This window comes from Lagopus leucura, unplaced genomic scaffold (assembly GCF_019238085.1).
Source record: "Lagopus leucura isolate 7727_CA_CO unplaced genomic scaffold, USGS_WTPT01 Super-Scaffold_73, whole genome shotgun sequence".
Lineage (NCBI taxonomy): Eukaryota > Metazoa > Chordata > Aves > Galliformes > Phasianidae > Lagopus > Lagopus leucura.
This window is the reverse complement of record NW_024962252.1, coordinates 45322210-45341957: the sequence shown is the minus strand read 5'-3', so window position 1 is coordinate 45341957 and position 19748 is coordinate 45322210. Positions and strand designations below refer to the sequence as shown.

The window sequence follows — 19748 nt, the reverse complement described above, 5'->3', positions numbered from 1 at the left end:
CCTAATTCCTATTTTGCTACATTCTGAGCTATTAGACTTGCTGTAAATCTTGCTTCTTCCCTATGTTGCACATTACAAACATTCGTGATTATAATCAAGGAAAAAAAGTATTTGCTTTGAAATTATCTCTTGCATCTCTATTTTATTTGGGTAAGTTTTCTGGTAGATTTACAAATAATATTGTAATTAGTACCTGACGTTGAATGAAATGAATAGATTATTATTAGCCGTGTAGACTTATATAATTATTTTTAGCTTCTGAAGGTATTTAAGGTTTGTTTTGCTCTTAGTTCAGACAAAGCAGTTTTAACAGCTCAGTCTCTGCAGCGTAATTGTTCCTCTGGGCCCCTGGGCTTATTTTTTTTCCTCACTTATTTATGTTTCAAGTAATGAGAACACTGGAAAAGAGGATGGAGGGAATTGAGATTGTGAAGGTATAGAATTGGAATGACTTTTTGTATTTATATTCAGTGGAATCCTTTTTTACCTTACCTCTTCTTCATCTGCAATCAGTTAATTACTAGCCACTCCTCAAAAAACCAATAATTTCTGTTGTTAATATCCAAATTTTACGTCATGAATTAACACTCAGTAAAAATACCTATGTCACAGTAAAAATGTTTAGTAGGGGCCAACGTTTTCCAGAGCTGTAGATTTCTTTTATTTACATGCCATAGTTCTATAGTTCAATAAGATGTACTCAATGAAGATTGCTGACCTTATATGCTGCTGGTTCACCTACTGGACAGGTGTTAAGAAACTGCTGCATCTTGGTGACAGTGGGAATCATATGTGGGTCATAGAACCATAGAATGACTTGAGTTGGAAAGGACCTCAGAGATCATCTTGTTCCAACTCCCCTGCGATAGGCAGGGTTGCCACCAATTGGATCAGGTGCCCAGGGCCCCATCCAGCTTGGCCTTGAATGCCTCAACAGAATGTTTGGCATCTCTGGTCCACCTGCTCTAGTGCCTTACCAACTTTTCAGTAAAGGACTTCCTCCTAATATCTAATGTAAATCTTCCCTCTTTTAGTTTAAAACCATTCCTTTTTGTCCTGTCACTATCGGTCTGTGTAAAAAAGTCAGTCTTCCTCCTGTTTATAAGCTCCTTTTAGATACTGGAATGTCGCAGTGAGATCTTTCTGGAGCCTTCTCTTCTCCCAGTTCTTTTAGCCCATCTTCATAGAAGAGATGCTCCAGCCTTCTGGTCACCTTTGTGGCCCTCCTCTAGACCTGCTTCAAAAGCTCCATGTCTTTCCTATCCTTGGAGGCACCAGGCCTGGATGCAATACTCCAGATGGGGACTAATGAGGGCAGAACAGAGGGGGACAGCTGCCTCCCTTTTCCTTCTGCTACCCCTCTTCTGATACAGCCAAGGATGCAGTTGGCCCTCCAGGCTTCAAGTGCACACTGCTGGCTCTTGTCCAGCTTTTTATTCACCAGGGCCCCCAGGTCCTTCTGTGCAGGGCTTTTGTCAATGAGTTTTCTCAGTTTGTAGGTGTATCTGGGATTGCCCCAACCAATTTTCCTGTGAGTCCACCTCACCAGACGCAGTTCTGCCTTTGGCTGGCACAGAGGACACTGGGCTTTTTCTCTTTATGGTGAACTCTGCCCACCAGTGTTTCAGTATGTCCTGTCCTCCCAGGAAGAGGAAGCATACTGCAGTAGCCTTGGCAGCGTTCTGTAAAAGCTGCTGAAATTGAGCCCTTTAGCATCCCCACTGTTTTGAACTTAAGAAGCACCAGGAAGCAAGCAGGAAGGCTGCTGTGTCAGAGCTACTAGGAAGGTCAGTGGGCTTGGGGACAAGTGAACCAAGAGGCTAATGTCAGGTCTGAGTGGTGAGTCCTGTGGGCTATTGCTGGCTTGATCACTTAATGACAGGCATTAGAAAAAGTCATCCTCTGCCCAGCGGGGAAGGTGATTGTTCTCTCTTTAAGCACCCAATGATGTATTTTATATGCAGTGGGGGATGTATGTTATATGCAAAGGGGGATGTGATAGAGAGCATGGAGAAAGCTGGAAATTCTGTAATATTTGTACTAACTTACTTTTTAGAATATATAAGGAGAAGAGAGTTGAAGCATTATATACCACATGTCTTAACCTGTGGAACTTATTCAAGCTTAGGGTAGAAGTGTCTTGATGAAGCTAAACTTCTTTACATAGGTGAAAATCTGCTTGGAAAACTCTAGTGTCTGACCATTCTTAATGTTTTTATTTGTGCAGTGGATGATGGAATAACAAGTACTCTTTGTGCTTGCTGAGTATATCCAGGTTACTGAACCTGCAAGCTTATTGAAGGGTGGTCTGGTGTACAAAGTGTTCATGGCAGGTTGTGGTACTCATCAAGAGAAAGTGAAAAACAATGCAAATGATTCTGCAAACCTCAGTCGCTCCCCCACTAAGGCTGGGTGGAATAATCAGCAGTATGAATACAAGAGGAGGTAGTAGAAATGCGCAGATGGTTTTTTGTGATTGTGAATTACTGTTAAATGTGAGTCAGTGTTTTGATGCTGTTCTGGAAAAAGGCAGCCTTTGTGATTAGTTTCTATAGGCTATTGTATATGAAAATATATAAAATAATCCTTATTGCTGTGGTTGGAAGACTAGATACTTGCATTCAGTTAGGAGCGTGCAAGAATTCCCAGGCTAGGAAATCTCATAGGAAAGGTGCAGAAATGACAGGGTTAGAAAGCATATTCCTTACGGAAAGACTGAAGGAATTAGAATTGCTTTTTCCACTGGAGAGAAAAAGGAAATATTTATTTCAAAAAATAAAATGTTACTGCAGAAGAGAAGACAGTAACCTTATTTGTCAACTGTTGACATGTGAAGTAATGATTTTAAATAACATTCAGGTTGGAGATTAACTAAAATGTTAATTAAATTCTGGAATTGAGTGCTAGTAGCTGTCTCTTATGTGAGCATTAAGTGTTCTGCTATCTACTATTGCAGTTCTTTTTTTTTTTTTTTTACTGAAATGTGTCTATGTTTATTAAAAAAAAAAACAAACAGGAAAAGTGTCTTTACTATGCAAGAAAAAAACCTGTCAGCTAACAGTACACAGACTTTGTGGCCTATTTGTTTTATCTATTTTTGTTGGAAAGAGCCTAAATTACTTTTTCTCCATTCACTGTGTATTCCATTACATATTGGAAAGACTTCTGTTAACTCTTGATCAGTCTTATGAGGACTGATAGGTATAGAGGAAGAAAGTACATCATCTTTCTTTTTTTGTTTAGAAATTACTTTTCTTGATAAATGGTTGTGCTTGTGTTATAAATTAATTTGATATTTGCTTCATGGAAATTTTTTTTTTTTTAAGATAAATATTAAAAGGCAATATGCTTTATCTTCATTTTCTGAGTTGTATTTTATTTAGACATCCAGAAAACATTAAAGCAGTGTTAGAATTTATAGTTATTAACTTTGGAGTTATCTTACGTTTTCGGCAATTCTGATTGTGAAGGAAAAGTTTGCGAGACAAAGATTGTACTCTGTTCATTGGTATGCCCTCTTAATCCACTAAAAATTGCACATTCTCTAAGAAGTACAACTGTAAAACTTCATTTAAAAGCTTAATTACATTGTAAGAAAAGAAACAAAAATAGCTCATTGGATGAGTTGGTACTCTGGTATTCTGTCACTGGAGAAACCAGAATGGGAAATGATCACAAAATAAATTTGCCTGAAATTACATTTGGATGTCAGAAGATCACAAATTGCCTGAAACTGAGACTAGGTTCTCATTTAAGTAGATTTCTTTCTTTTTGTTCTTTTTTTCCTTTCCTGTTCTTTTTAGAACTTCAGGTTAGTAATACATTAGTTAGTGCCAAGTGTTATCTGGTAGCCTTGTGCGGGTGGAACAGTGCTTTAACAGCTCAGATGAGTATGCTTAGTATATTTTGTTGACGTGTGAACTTCAATATTCAAAATAAAGGGGGATTTAAATATCGTTAGCATATATAAAATAGCTACTTGGAAAGAAAAAACTGGTTTCAAATTTTAATTGGAAAGCCAAGTGTCAAGAGGGAAAACATTGATCTCCATAAACTGAATTTTTTCTGGGAAGAAAATAAAATCCCCAAACAATAACAAAAAAAAAAAAAGCACAAAAACCATTAATAGCTGTGAACTTGTAAGTTTTATCTATTAGTTTTTATGCCCTTTTTCTCCTTGCTATTCTTCTCATTGTTGAACACAGAGCCCAATTATTTCTTTGAAAACAGTTTCAAAAAATGCTGGTGTTTTAGCTTGAGTGATTTTTATAATAGATAGGGTTGTTTCCATCCATCTCAAAAGTATTTCCCTCTAGAAGAAAGATGGTGTGTACTAGAGTGTAAAACCAATTGAGCTACTAATATTATTTGAGAAGCAAGGGATTATAGGGGAAGTTTATTTATTTATTTTTTGTATTCATTTTAAAGCAACTGATTTGAATGGAAAATATGATGATCTCTCAGGCATGCTAGCCTCTGTAATGTCAGATGGAGTTGCAACAAACATTTAACTAAGTACAGAGTACTGCTCTTACTGTACATATCGTGTATTAATGCTAATCAGTTAAAGTAATTGGGAGAGTAGGGTAGTTTTGTCTATAGAAAGGAGGGCTGTTAGTGAGAGGTGAAGCATAAGGAGAGTTGTCAGACTGTAAAAATAGTGAGCTACAGTAATCTAGGAGCAGTAGGAATTCTGATTTTTTTAACTTTTTAATGTATTTTATAGGCCTCTCAGGACTATTTTCTCATGAGATGTTTCTCATGAAACAGATGTTTCAACCATGTTTTGGATTTTTGTCTATTTTTATCATTTTTTCTGCCTGTATGAGTTCATTCTGATACACAGTGGATGTTTAGTTCTTCAAATAGTTTGTTTGTTTGTTTAAATTAATGTGATGGGTTATGTATTCTCATATGCTTGGATATCATTCCTCAATGTGTTTTTTTTTTAATATGTATGGTCTGTGAATTTTGGTCTGTGAATTTTCAGTTTTTTGGTGGCATAGAGCAATTTATTATGGTTATAATGCAGTTGCATTATAAGACTGTTTGCAATGAAAGATCAACATGGCAGTCAGTAAATGGAAAAGCAAAATAAATTGAAAGAGTAGCTTTTTGTAGGCTTCTTTTCTAGCTTTTTCTCAAAATCACAGAATGGCTGAGGTTGAAATGGATGTCTGGAGGTCATTTAGTCCAATCTCCAACTCAAGCATCTGCTCAGGTACCCTTTCCATCTTCGTTAGAATTCAGACCTTTCACTGGGCATTCAGTATTAACGTCCCATGCTTGTTAAATTGCTTAAGGTTTTATTTTAACAAATATATATGGCTGCATGCACTTCCTTGGAAATAAGGAACAACCCAGCTGTTCACTGACTCCTCTTGATGAGTTTGAAAGGAGAACCAGAAAGATGGGCTGAGATATAGATGGTTTAATTGGTGGTGCAAATGCTGCTCGTGGAAGCAATGAGCAATGCTGCTCATTGGCTGACACGTTTTCAGCTACCTCCAGGAAAGCAGGCCTAAAAAACAATGGGAACAATGGGAAAGACAGATGCTATCACTCTAAGCATCTCACTCAAGCAGTGAGTGAGAAGCTTTCTGTAAGCACTGCTCAGAAGCAACTAAACCATCAGTATATTACCAACACCACTCTTATTACATATAAAAATCACAGCACCATATAAATGTAATGAAGAAAAATAATCTATCTTAGCAAAAACCAAGACAACTTGGAAAAGGAAAAAAAAAGAAAAAACCAAACCTAAAAGAAAAGGATGATTCTCCAGTTAGTTGTTGCATGGTGATTTTCTGAGGAAAATTTTTTTTGTAGGAGGAAAAGTTATGATTTGGTGCCAGGAAGTGATCTAAAATAAAGGAATCATTCTTCTTTTTTTTTTTTTTTTAAAAAAAAAAAAGGTTATATGAAGCTATTTTATAAGCCTTCTATGTTTTAAGTAAGTTCTTTCACTACTTTCAAGAAATACAGAGCATTTCATTTTCTCCTCTGAAAGGTCTGTTATAACATTTGAAATCTTCTGTTCCATATGGTAATGATTAAGGCTTTTGAGCTTTTATTTAACTCTTTGAGATTTTGGGTGATTCTTGGGAGTTGTACCCTCAGCAGATTGTTGTTGTCATATGCTTATCATTCAGGGAAGGACCAGTTTAATTTCTATTTTCAGTTTCCATGCCTTAAGCTTGTAGGAATGGGTATCTTTTCATTAAATGCTGTTTCTTCTGGAAGGATGATGAATGTGAAAGGCAATCTGAATGTGAATACTGCTTCAAAAATTATATTTTCTCATTCAGATAAAATCTAAATACCACTTATCATTACAAGGGAAAAATACATACAAAATTTGCTTTTTTTTTTTTTTTTTTTGAATCTGTGATGAAGACAAGATATTTCTGAATCTACTTGTTGAGCTCTCTTTCCAGAAAGGCTTTCTGACTAGTTTAAAGATTTTTAACTAAATGAAGGCTTTTGTCTGGGAAGAAAAAATTAATCTTACTTATATAAGTATAGCAGCTTCAGCCTCCTCTCATATCTTGATTTGGCTCTGGTGCTTGTTGGGCCATCCCAGGAATAGCTTTGTTTCACTCGCCTGTAAAGAAACAAATCAATCTTCGTCATAACCTTTCCTCACGACAGGAGATCTGAGTTGTCTCCTGCTGGATCGGGCTCATGCAAGGATCTGATAAGGATGGATTGAGAGGGAGTATACTTGTGTGTTGTTCTGGTAGCAGGGAGATTTTTGGTTTGCCTTGGCTAACCTGATGTATTCTGCATGAAAGTACATGCTGCAGCAAATGCATGGTACACCAAGGACCTATGCAAATGCTCAGCACTCTTGATTTCAATATCACAGTCTATTCTGGGATACTTAATTCTTTTAAGTTTCTTTTTAATTTCTTTTCAAATAAGGAACACCAAACAGGAACTGGTTAACTTGAACTCTGTTTATAATTTTCTCAGTTAGGAAAACTGTGACTCTTTAATGTTCATGAGAATCTGAATTATCCTTGAGCCTGAGGATCTGTTTAGGTGTATAGCTTATGTTTAGTAATGGTGATTATAACTTGCCATCGTAGCATGAGGTCCTGAAGGTAGATGAAACATAGCTAACACCTGTCTTTCATCCTGGAAATTCCATGACAGAAACACACAGAACAAAACTGTGCATTATTATTGATCATATCCAGCCAGTTAAAAACAGAGCAATTGATTGTAATGGCAAAGTGAAATGGATTTCAACTTCTTTGCATGCATGTGTTTCATACTAGGAAGTCATAGCAATTGTTTGTTGTCTTCATTGCATCTTCACATTACATCTTTCTTGTTATTGTGTATCTTTCTTCTTGGCTGTAGGCTAATAAGGCATGCATGATACCCATTTATTTGATGTCCCAGTCAGAGTACTTTGCACTGAATTGGATTGGGAGTTTCTTAATGTTCACACTTAGAAAATATATTTTTTTGCACACCAATATCTGGGGCCAATATATTGCTTCTTGCACTCAGCTCCTGGCTGACAGCATCGTATGGTCACCATCCCTTGCAGAGATGTTGTTACTTTCATATTAGCTTTTATCCATTCATGTTTGCTGATGTTACAAATTTATAGCAGATCACCTTGCTTAGCTCCCAAATAAATATTGAAGTATTTCTTGTGCCTTTCAGTTACCTGAATACAAGTTACTGCTCAGTAACACTGTGCTTTTGTAAGTTTGCTTGATGCACTGTATCAAATTTGTTTTTCTGAATGCTTTGTTGGAAGAAGCTGTTTGGAGGAGCATGTCTTAATGTAAATGTTCTTTTGTGCAGACACTGCAAGCTTTCATCAAATTTCAGTTGCTGACATTTTTTATCTCAGATTTTGGAGTACTGAAAGCCTGTGTATTTGCTAACGATCCATCACAAGGGAAAGCAAGGTGAAAAGACTTAAGGTATCATACTTCAAAAACTGATATGTTTTCGTTCTCTGCATGAGTACAAGCAAATCCACAGGCCGCTGGTTCTCATATGAGAAAACTAGGAATTTAAACATTTCAAAAGTGTTTATTTTTAATGTATATTCACATATAAGTGTTGTTAAGGGGAACAGAACCCTTGAACTGCTTATAGCCTGAGGAATGACTGTCAGTCAAAACTTGTTCAAAAACTTTCTCAAAAGAGAGTCTGGTAAATACTGTTATACCTTAGAAGTAATTGTTTTGGTTTTATTTTCTTTTGATAAGTGAAAATGCTCTTCTTTTTATGAAGTGGGCAAGTAATGAATGATAATAGCATCATGCCACAAGTTATTAGATGTTAATAACCTTCAAGTATTGTGACATCCACGATACTAACCTTGTGATTAGCATGGTGCTGCTTTGATTTACCTTGTCTGTCTCACCCTGTGTGACTGTGTCTAGCTATTTCCTGGGTGCTCCCCCCCTGTGGGTGAAGAAATTAGGGGAATCCAAGTTAAATGAGCTTGTTGTAGAGCTGTGCTTTTTGCGGGATCATGTACTGAATGGAGGGAAAGATACCTGTTCATGTTAAGTGAAATTGCAGTGTCTGTGCAAAATTGGTGAGCTATTAGTGTCCACTAAATTTTCTTTTTAAATAAGTGAGCACATGCACTGTGTAGTTCAGTGACCTCTTTCAGCTTGGTTATTTTAAAAATTCTCCCTATCTTTGGAAAATAAAAGAAAAAAATAAGTGTTGGATTCTCTGTCAATCTGTATTCCTTTGTGTTTTTTTTTTTTTTTCCCCTTTGCTTTTCTGTTCTTTTTTCTTTAAGTCTTTACAGTAAATTCAGTTTTGCCTTGACTTGTATGTAAGCTGTGGCATGTTGGCAGTGAGCTATGCAGTAAAGCTGAAATTGGCAATCCTGACTTTTTCCCTTTCATTTTTGACAATCTTAAGCCTTCAATAACTGTGACTTATGTAGGGGGTAATACTTGCAAGCAAGTGAAGTGTGTAGATACTGGTTTTATATATGGTTTCAGATACACCTGAACCATAAAAATTAAAGGCATTTTAAAGACCTCTTGTTTTATTTCAATAATATTATTTTTGTGTAAGCTTTATAATGATATCAGCTGCTTAATAGTCAAATCAGGATGTAAAGACAGTGTTTTGCACGTGCATGTAGCAGTGTGCTTGAAGTGAGATTATACTGCTTTTACATTCATTTTTACATACACTCCTTGGTGCATGGGAGCATGAAATTGATCGTGTGGGGAAGGGCATGAAAATTCAAGAATTTAATCAGTATTATCTTGATTCTTTAATTTCCTCTGTCTTGGAGTGTCAGGTATTCACTAAATATTGGGTAGTAGAAGGTGAAAGGAGAAGATACTATAACTGATGCTTTTTTTAAAAAAAAAAACCAGCAGATGGGATTTACCTGGAGAACATTCAGTTTATTTTTTTACTTTAATCTTTTAAAAGAAATTTTATTCCTTCAAAGAGAAAACGTTTATAGCTTTTGAGGGTTTATATTTTTTCTTGCAAATTACGGTAGTCTTTTTAAATAGTTACATAGATTATGCTTTGAAGAATAAAATACGTAAACAGTAATGCATGGGAAATGTACATTTTCCGTGAATTTATATAGAACATTCTGAACTTTTCCTGTTTGCAGTCTATTCTGACTTGAAAATCTATCTCCTTGTCATCTCATTGGCTAGTATTGCTCATAAAGACTGCCTGATACTTAAATGGGAGTTATAAAGTTAAGCTGTCACTATTAAAAATGGAAGAGAAAGGTCTGAGCTTTAGAATAATGCACTTAATTGCGTTGACTTTTCACCTCATGTCACTGATGATAATATAAAGTAAAGACAGACCCTTCTTTTGACTTTGTGGAAGATTTCATATCTAATCTTACATAAATCTATTTGTTTTCATATTACACCTTAATGCTGAGTATGTGCTTCCCCTCCCCTGTGAAGTTGACACTAACAAATTGTGAAGTTGAATGCACTTCTGTTTCTGTAAATCTGGCTGCATATGAAATTCTGGATTTCCTAATTGTTATGTTCACTTGGAGGTTCGTCTTGGTTCTGGCATTTTTTTTTTTCCTAGTAGCTGGTATGCTGCTATATTGTGGATTTACATGAGTGTAACAATGATAACACATTGATGATTTAGTTGTTTAGCACTGCTTGCACTGAGTCAATGACATTTCAGCTCCTTGTACTAAGCAAGGAGGTGATAGGGGGAATAGAACCAGAAGAGCTGACCTAGACTGACCAAAGGGATGTCCCATTTTGTACGGCATCATGCAGAACTATGAATCTGGAGGAGTTGACCAGTGAGGGGGCTGTTGCAACTCAGGAATTGTCTGGGAATTAGTCAGCAGGTGGTAAGAAATTGGGTTGTGCATCAATTATTTTATATATTTTTGTTAATATTATTACTATTTTCCCTTTTCTATCCTATTAAACTGTCTATATCTCAACTTGGAAGTTTTACCTTATATCTGATTCTCTTCCTCCATCCTGCTGGTGGTGGATGTGAAGAGTCATGTGGAGCTGAGCTGCCAACCAGATTAAACCACAACAAGGTGATGCAGTAATGTTACAAAAATTGAAGGAGCACAATAGAAGACAGAAGTTACCGCTATGGAAGAATGGTTAATACTTAAAGGAAAGAGGATTTATAGGAGTCAAAGACCAGACTGCTGAAAATTACAAGTTTCACGCTTCAAGTAGAAGCCCATTTTTCAGGGAGCAAGGATGTGGGAGAAAATAATTTTACTGGGAAACTAATTTGCCCCATTGTTAAATTGTGGCAAATGTATTTTACTTAAGGATTCCATTATGTATGATTTCTTAATTTGCAAATTAACTACTAGATGCTAAGAAAGCTTTGCTTTCATTAGGGGGTGGTAAAACTAAACTATTTCTCAAACTATTAGTTATGAAATGAATTTATTCTGAATTGATCTGTCCTTGCTGCTGAGGTAGATAACCAAGTTCAATCATTATCAAAGTAAACAAAACACAAAGAAAGCTAAAATTCTTAGTGAATGGTATGGCTAAGAAAAAGTCTCATGTCCCTGGTTACATATCTGTGTGGGTGCCTTTCAGAGAGTCTGTGTGTAAACATCAAAAACCTCCTGGAATGTAGATCTTAAAGATGAATTCTTGATATTAGGTCACAGCAACTTTGGGGAGCAGTGTTATTCAGCTGTTTCATGCTCTGTTGATGTTTCTGTTCAGTGTAGGTGGGAATTGTATTGGCCTTTTTGTTATATCATGGATAATATTAGGAGTTATTAACTGGCAAATAAATTAGAGGGACTTCATAGGAAAAGCGAAAATGAAGAGCGGAGTTTGGGAGAAATATAAATGATGTATAAGAAGGAAAAATAGCACATAGTATGGTGGGAGAAAGAGAACGTTGTTTATGCATTTTAAAGATTGCAAACTTGCATTGACTTTTGGGAATTAGTGAAAGGAAGATGAAGCAACATAAATGTCAAGCTCAAGAAGAATGTTGCTTATGAGTTATGATGCATTTTGTAACAGTCCTCCTGCCAGAGTTACTAAAGTCTTTTCACGTAGATGTGATGAAAAATGGTCAGTGAATGGAGCAGTTAAGAATAGTGCCTCTTTGTCCAGAAGTAAATGATGATTTTGGATACTTTTCACCTCTGATTTCTTACAGAATTACCAAAGATGATGTTATCTTTTTCTGTCTTGTACCAAGAAGAGCTTGCTCTTCCATCTTATTTAAAAAATAAATAAATATATTTTTTTTTTGTTATGGTTGTTAGGAGTACAACTCAATTGCAATGACTTCTTTCCTGTAAAAACCTGTGCTCTCTTTCTAGTAGGGTACTTTTCTTTTTTTCCTTTTCTTTGTTATGTACAATGAAAATAGGTTTATATAGTGTTTTACTTCTACCTACGTGTGATCTCTTAGACCGGTGTAATGGTAAAAATCACAAAGGCTTCACTGGGATTTAATAAAATAGCTATTGTGTGCTGTATCTAACTGCCTATCTGGATGCTTTCTGCGCCCTTTCTTATCAGAATACGCAAAGGATAAGGAAATGATAAAATCTTATGACTTGAGATAAAGACAGGGACCTCATTTAGAAATTACTCCCGTGAGCGAAACAGACTTGACTTGAGGAAAAATTTAATTTATTACCACTTAAAAATGAATTGGATGATGAGGCAAAAACTAGAAGGTGGGGAATAGAGGTTGTAGTCTGTCCACATCACTGGATCTGTGCCCTGTTTCTCTGCTCCAGCATGGGACATCTCTCTGAGTATTTGAATCTAATAATTACTCTATATTCTTGACTGAAAATGTTAATTGAGAGTTTAGTTAATCTTAGGGTTTCTTAAAATTTCTCTTGCTTATACTTCGCATTTCTGCCAAGTCCAGTAATATATTACTGATATGACTTGTGATCTCCTGTCCTGATTCCCTCTTTTAGCATTAAATATATGGGTAATTGTTCCCTGTTACTTGAAGTGACTTGCTGAGGTTTACTTCCTACCACTTGCTTTTGTACCCTGCCAATATTACCACTAACAATAATACAAGATGTTGGTTAGCTAAGTGGTCTCTTGGCTGTTTTGTCATCCCTTTATTAATGCACCTGTTTAATTAAAAGTTTTTGACTTGATAATAATACAGTATTTTGGACTTGTTTCTCTTATTATTATTATTGTTTTATATGGAGTTATACATATTACTTGTAATGTTTTATATGGAGCTACATTTAATTGTTTGTATATCAGTGTGTATTATCTGTCCATTTGCATGGTCAGCTGAGCACCACATTTACTGTGCATGAGACTAGGTTAGATATTTTGCTCCCTGTCTAGGGTTTCTGTACTCTGCTATATGAATGCATACGTGAGTGGATGTTGTCATAGAATCATAGAGTGATTTAGGTTGGAAGGGACCTTTAAGATCATCTAATTTCAACCCCCTGCAATAGACAGGGACATCTCCCATTGGACCAGGTTGCTCAGAACCCCACTGGCCTGGCATTGAATGCCTGCAGAGTGGGAGCATCCACAACCTCTTAGGGCAACCTATTCCAGCATTTCCACACCCTCGTAGTAAAGATTTCTTCCTAACATCTAATCTAGATCTACCTTCCCCCATTTTAAAGCCATTTCCCCTCATCCTGTCGGTATGTAGCCTTATGAAGTCTCTCCCTTGGCGCTGAAGGTGTTTTATTTATTTTTAATACTTGCCATTACATAGTATTTATCAGAAATCTTATGCTTTATTGGATAGGTGTTATTTAAAATATGAAGGGAAATACTGTTGTACTGATGCTATTTAACTCTTTCACTTCATTTCTAGTAATGTTTTTCAAGCACACCATTTATTTTGGTAAGTGACAGGAGACTGGTGTCGATTCTTTGATTGATTATAGGGATACATTTACATTGTGATCATTCTTCCAATGGGCATTGCTTTGTGTTTCTTTAGTCCATATTTTTGAGGTTTTCAAACTTTATTAATACTATGGTATCTCAGTTTTTGCTGGATTTACGGTTCTAAATCTTTTGTTTGTAACAAAGTTCTTTCTTCAGTTTCTAGTCACATTTAAATAGCCTTATGTATTTTATAATTCATTGCAGAGCAGTATTTTTTTTTTTCTTATATATTACTACCACACTTAACTTTTAATAACATTTTGACTGAAGGTATTGCAAGCATGCATAAAAAAGGAAAATTTTCAATCTTCTTTTAAAACATAGCTTTTTTTTTTTTTTTTTTTTTTAAATAAAGAATGCCTTTCTTATCAAAAGTGCAAGAAAATATTTTCTGAGTTTTTCAGAAACAAAAATTTGAGTTTTAATTGACCTTGGCATTAGCTTCTAATTTTCTTGGACTAAGTAGATGACAGAGGAAAGAGTAAAGCTGTGTACGTTCATGGAGATAGCCTAGTAAGAAGCTGAAAAGGGGGAGGAAAGGGAAGTAGTTTGCAAGATGCTGAACAGATGCTTTGGCTTTGTGACAAATGGTTTATGAATGCTGTCTGGAGCATTTCATGAAATGCTATGGGACTAAAACATATAGATGGATATACGCAAAATTACTTCTAATTATTTTTAAATGATAAAAAAATGAGGTTGAATAAGTAGAGTACTATAAAACGTGTGTATATGCTGAAAAATGTATGTTGGTGCTTCTAAAGACTATTGTAGATTAGTATAGAAAAAAAGGTCTTGAAATATTTCTAATTTATTTGATTTTGATCTTCATTTCAACCTAGTAGTTCTATCTTTATCTTGAGACAAATTGAAAAAAATATTTCAAAAATTTTGCGAACTTCATTTCTTATATTCTGTTCCTTCATTCCCTTCCTCAGATTCTCTTAAGGAAAAAAAAGTTGGAGAGCATATCTGCTCTCTTCTTTTAGCTGTAGTAATAAAGAAAATATTTTTTAGGAGAAAAATAATTTTTTTGTCTACTTCAATACATTTGCAAGATGGATGTAGCAAAGGCTAAGAGGCAATGAAGAGAATCTGTGCTTAATATCGTGGAAAGTGGTTTTTGTAATTTTTTTTCTTACCCATTTTGTTTTTCTAACTTATGTAGGAAGAACGTCCCACAATTGCTGACATAACCTTCCCCTGCCAAATGCATAGTATTTGCTCCCAAATTTGCAAAATAATATCCTGTCTTGTGTCATTCACGAGTAATCTGGTGCTTATAAGACAGTATGAATTAAGACAAAGGTTACAAACAGGCTTTCTCTAAATAAGTTTGTTCTAGAGTCAGGAGGCATAATAACTGCCCACTGGTGATCATAGTGTAGAAACACTCTTCGGAAGAGCTTGTGTAAAATTTTTGATTGATTCTAAATCATAATCATCAGAGTTCTCTAATAGCAAACCTACATAGTGCAATTCTTTGTGCCTGGAAAAGTGACTATTAATGATAACAAGATAGCAAGTAACTGATAGACTGCCAATTCTCTTTTAAAAATAAATCCAACCAAAGGTTCTACGTGTAATTCTAAATACTAACTAGATGCTTATTATGTTGTTTATTATTTTGAAGAGGAATATTTTAAAAATTCCTGAACCATGCTGTAATAAGAGATTATTTCTACTGAATTGCTGCCTCTTTTGTTATGAACTGTTTAGCAAAAAATTGATTCATAGGCCAGTAAGTTACTATCTCACATTGATGATTTAATCAGCATGCATAAGTTTTCATCATCTTCTGATCGACTGCATGCCAACAGTTTTCGGAATGGTTAATACATTTGTTTAGAACATCTTCAAACACAGTATTTCCTGGTTGGATAAAAATCAAAAGACAAAACTTCATGTGTATAATTATAATTGTTTACAGAAATGTATGCTTAAGAGAAGGTTTTCAATCAATAATATTCATGTACTTACTCAGTACTAATCACTTTGGACAACTGCTCATAATTGTAAAATTTTTTAAATTTAGTCTAATTTTGAGACTGTAAGTTTGGGTTTTATCATTTTGGGTTTAACCATTTAGAATGGTTCTTTATAATGGTTCTCTTAAGTAAAGCAGAAGCAAAATCTGTCAGTATAAATGTTCTGCAACCATTAAGTAAGACTGTAGTAGGGATTCAGGTTCTATACTGAGCTGGAGTTTTCCACCTTGCTGCAAAGTTTAGCACACTTGAAACATGCAGTGTATCAGAAGCCTTGTTGTGTTGGATTAATTTGCTAGGTAGTGCACTGACATAGAGTCATAGCCCTTGAAGGACTAAGGATGCTGTAAGGCTGGGATACAGTAAAACAGACTGGCAGCCGTGTCTTTACTGTCCATTTTGCAGAACACGTGGACAAATTATTTCACTATTTATGTCCTGTATCACCTTGTTAAACATCTGTTTTCTGCTTTCTGCCTCTGTAGCTAGACAGGCTCAACTTGTTCTGTCTTCTGTGTACTTGTAAAAGAAATTTATAGGATGGGCTCCCTTCCAGCAATAGAAGACTTCATGTTCATTTCAAACCCATTTGGCAAATGAGCAACAAATGTGGCTTGCTGTCCTAAGTGATCTAGTTCTGTTGCCAGAATATCTAAAATTCAAGCCTCTTTCTGGGTGGAGGAAGATTTGGTAAAGCAGCACTAAGGAATGTGGGCCCTATTTTTCCATATTTTTCATTTTCAGGAAATCAGTTGAGCAAATTGAGAGAATTTTGGCCCCAATGACTTCAAAATAATGATGATCCTTTGTTCTTCTCGTTATTTTTGAGTCCTGTGGTCCTACTTCCAATTATCTGATCCTAAAGCAGGGGAGAGAAATGTTTCTAGTTGGAAGCATCAACAGAGGTCTTTAGAGATATGTTATATCTTCTGTAGATGCTACTTTAGTGGAATTTCTAGCATTTTATAGCTAGCCAGATTTCATGTGTCAATTTTGAGTTTTTGTGATATGAAAATGCATGCATTTCATTATTTTTTTATTTTTTATTTTGTTTTTTACTGTGAATAATTAGCTTCTTGTCATTTATCTTTACTTACTACTTTTTTTTTCTTCTTATTTCCCCTTTCCCATTTCCACGTTCTTTAGGGTCATATATGATAGTGATTTCATCGGACCACGACCCTGGAGAAAAGACTCGTCTTCAGCTTCCAACAATGAAAGAAAATGATACTCACTGTATTGATTTCAGTTACCTTCTGTATAGCAAGAGTGGAGCAAACCCAGGAACTCTGAACATCCTGGTTAGGGTGAACAAAGGGCCACTGGCTAATCCCATCTGGAATGTCACTGGCTCCACTGGCAAAGACTGGCTTCGAGCAGAGCTGGCTGTCAGCACCTTCTGGCCCAATGAGTATCAGGTAGGCTTGAAACAAATTTTCACCTCTATATAATATTTACAGCTAGATCCTATGTGCTTTGCATTAATTTTGATCTGTTCTTTTATTTTCTCAGTGCCCTTAATTTTCTGTTTGATTTCAAATAAATATTTGGTTATATAATTTTTTTTTAAATAGGAATTGATTAGTCAACGTTATCTGTTTCTGTATAATGAGAAAAAAATTAACAGGAAACAAGCCTCATTAAATGAAATGAGGTCCAAGTTCAGAGGCATCAAAAATTATAAACTCCCAGAAATAAATTGCCTGTGCAACTGTAATTTGTACCTGTCTTCCTTCCTCTTTTGGATATGCCTGTGTTACTGTGTCTAATTACATGACTCTAAATGTGTTTTTTCCACGTGACATTTGTTTCATTTGCTGTTCAGGCAGAATGGTGCTCACCTAATGAGCAGCTGCTCAGGACATGTTTTTTTTCCTCTTGCTTGGGACAAAACCACCTGCAGCATAGGTCTCTTGTTTTAAGAAAAAAATTGCCTTGTTATTACTAGATGCTGTTATTTGATTTGTTTGAGTAACCTCAGCAAGTACCTGCAGCTGTTTCACTCAGTAGGTATTTGATGGGAGGTATGAATCTTGTACAGAGGCATTTTTGTCCTGGCACAGGGAAGGGGAAGGAGAGGTATTAGGCATGCTCCTCTGTGCTGTTACATTGTGAACTCTTACACTATGTGGTGTGAAGTGCTTACAGGCCATTGTCTGAGGATGCTCTGGGTCACCAGTGCTCTTGCAAACAGGTTAGGTATCTGGACTAGATATCAAATGGAGAAAAATGGCCTCTGTATTGATGGTCTTCTTGACGAGAGGTACTGTGGGAATGTTTCTTAAAAGGCCTTGTTTAAAATGCATTGCTATTGCATGCCTATCATCAAAATCATCTCTATGAGAAACAAACATCAGTGCAATTGCTAGTAACCTTACTTAGAAGGTGAAACTGATGTTTATTTATTAGCTTTTTTTCCTTTTGTTTCCTTGGTTTTCTTAGTTTTATTCATAAAACAATTTGATTTATCTGTGACATTGAAATGATGTGGAATTTGATTTCAAGATCTGAAACCTGGTTTCATAAAGCCTGGCTTCTGAGGAGCTGTTTTATTAACCCTTTTACGTTGCTAGAAAGTAGCTTTTGGTGTGCTTAAAAAAAATGAGGAGCCTTTTATATCAGTGCACTAGTAATCAAGTATAGCAGCACTATATGCAGTAAATCAGGTTTCTGGTGACAGATGGCCAGGCTTGACAATGAGATTGGTGGTTGGAGCTTTATCTTAGCAGCATGGCCATTTTTCACTTACGTTACAGCTTTCACATTATCTCATGTTAGACTCTGCTAAAATTCATTCTTTCCTTGCTCAGTCATCCAGCAAAATATTGAAATCATGTATGACCTGGTGATTTTTAAATTAAAAATAAATCTGGGGGAGAACTGGAAAATTGTTAATGCAGTGAGTTGCAAAGCACAATTATTTCACTTATTTTATGAACAGGAGGGGAAATGTTCACACTGATGCATGCCTGCTCGTTCACACAAATGGGCTGATATTTTTGAGTTTAAGTAGTCCTTTGAGGCCATAGTCATATTGCTCTTCATGGATATGTGTGGGTTTTTGTTTTTTGTTTAGTGTTTAGCTTTGAGTTGAATTATTCATCAGCATGGAAGTCTTTTTTCATGTCTCATAGGGCTTCTTTGTTGTAGAGCTCTAGCCCATGATTTTATCTATTTTATCACTTTGATCTACCTGTTGAACCTGTAGTTTTGCTTGCATTGAAGGGAAATGCACAGTGTTTTTTAAAATGAAACAGAAGAGGCCCTTTGCTAGAAAGGAGACTGGAAAATCCCTGCTTTGCCCAGCAAGGTCACTGCTACAGATCTTGGGGTGCTTGTATGTTGGTCACCAGGTCAGCTGCATCACGATCACATGCACTTTAACCTCTCCCCTGATTTCAAAGATAATAGCATACAGCTGAGCAGCGCAAATTGTGTCATGAGAAGGTCTCACATGGTGGGCTGTATGCTAACAGGCTAGCTGTGTGATAATACTCATACAGTGTTGTACCTAAGCTGTTAAGTGATTTTTTTTTTTTTTTTTTTTTACAAAGGATAGTACAGTAGCTTTACTGGATCAAATTAAATTGTTGTTTAGTTTTGTAGCCTATCTCTAACAGCAGAAAGCAGTTAAAGTATGTAGCTCAGTACATGAGCAGGACAAACTCATGGTCACACCTTCCCAGAGTAGGCTTTCAGCCTCGACCTAATTTGTGGTTGGAGCTAAGAACCAACAGAGTCCATTTGCATACTTCTGTTAGTCTTTGCGTTGACTTAAGCTTTTAGTGACTATAGTTTATATTACATGAAATTCTGATGGTGATTACATATTAGGGCCATTCCTGTGGGTTTCTCCCAGCATGGGACTTACAATTCTTCTACTATATTTTGCAGTGCCATGGTTTCATGGGTTTTCATTGGTATTCCTCATCAAAATATTGTGTAGTGCATTGGGAGCTAAGAGTTAATGCTGCAGTTCGATGGATTGTCAATATATTTCATGAGTTCTGGTTTCCTGGTCTCAGAAGAAAAGAACAAACTACAACTCCTAGATGACTTCATTTTTCCATTTTCTGTTTGGAATGTGCAGCCCAATGTGGGCACTCCTTCATTGTGGAAACCAGAACAAACCGTGACACACGGTCAGGAAATTTCTGCAGTCCTGTAATGATGCGCTTTGTCTTCTCTCTCCTGCTAGCAAGGCATCTGCATCTTTTGATTCTGTTTGTTTATCATGGAAATGAACTGTCTTGGAAAAGGTTTTGGTTAGGAAATCCTTTGGGACTGAAGGCATAATTTGATTTAGTGCTTGTTAATTCTGGAATTTTTTGGTCGCTCTTTTTGGAAATATTCC

General features: G+C 35.9%; 1 protein-coding gene across 4 annotated transcripts in view; it reads left to right on the top strand.

Annotated features, from left to right (window-relative positions):
• Positions 1-19748, top strand: part of PTPRK (protein tyrosine phosphatase receptor type K) — a 350623-nt gene that overhangs the window by 75172 nt on the left and 255703 nt on the right. For all 4 annotated transcript variants that reach the window (XM_042875740.1, XM_042875725.1, XM_042875733.1 and 1 more), the window contains exon 3: positions 16541-16812. In XM_042875740.1, coding sequence (XP_042731674.1) covers positions 16541-16812 — 272 coding nt within the window. The remainder of the gene's footprint in view (positions 1-16540; positions 16813-19748) is intronic.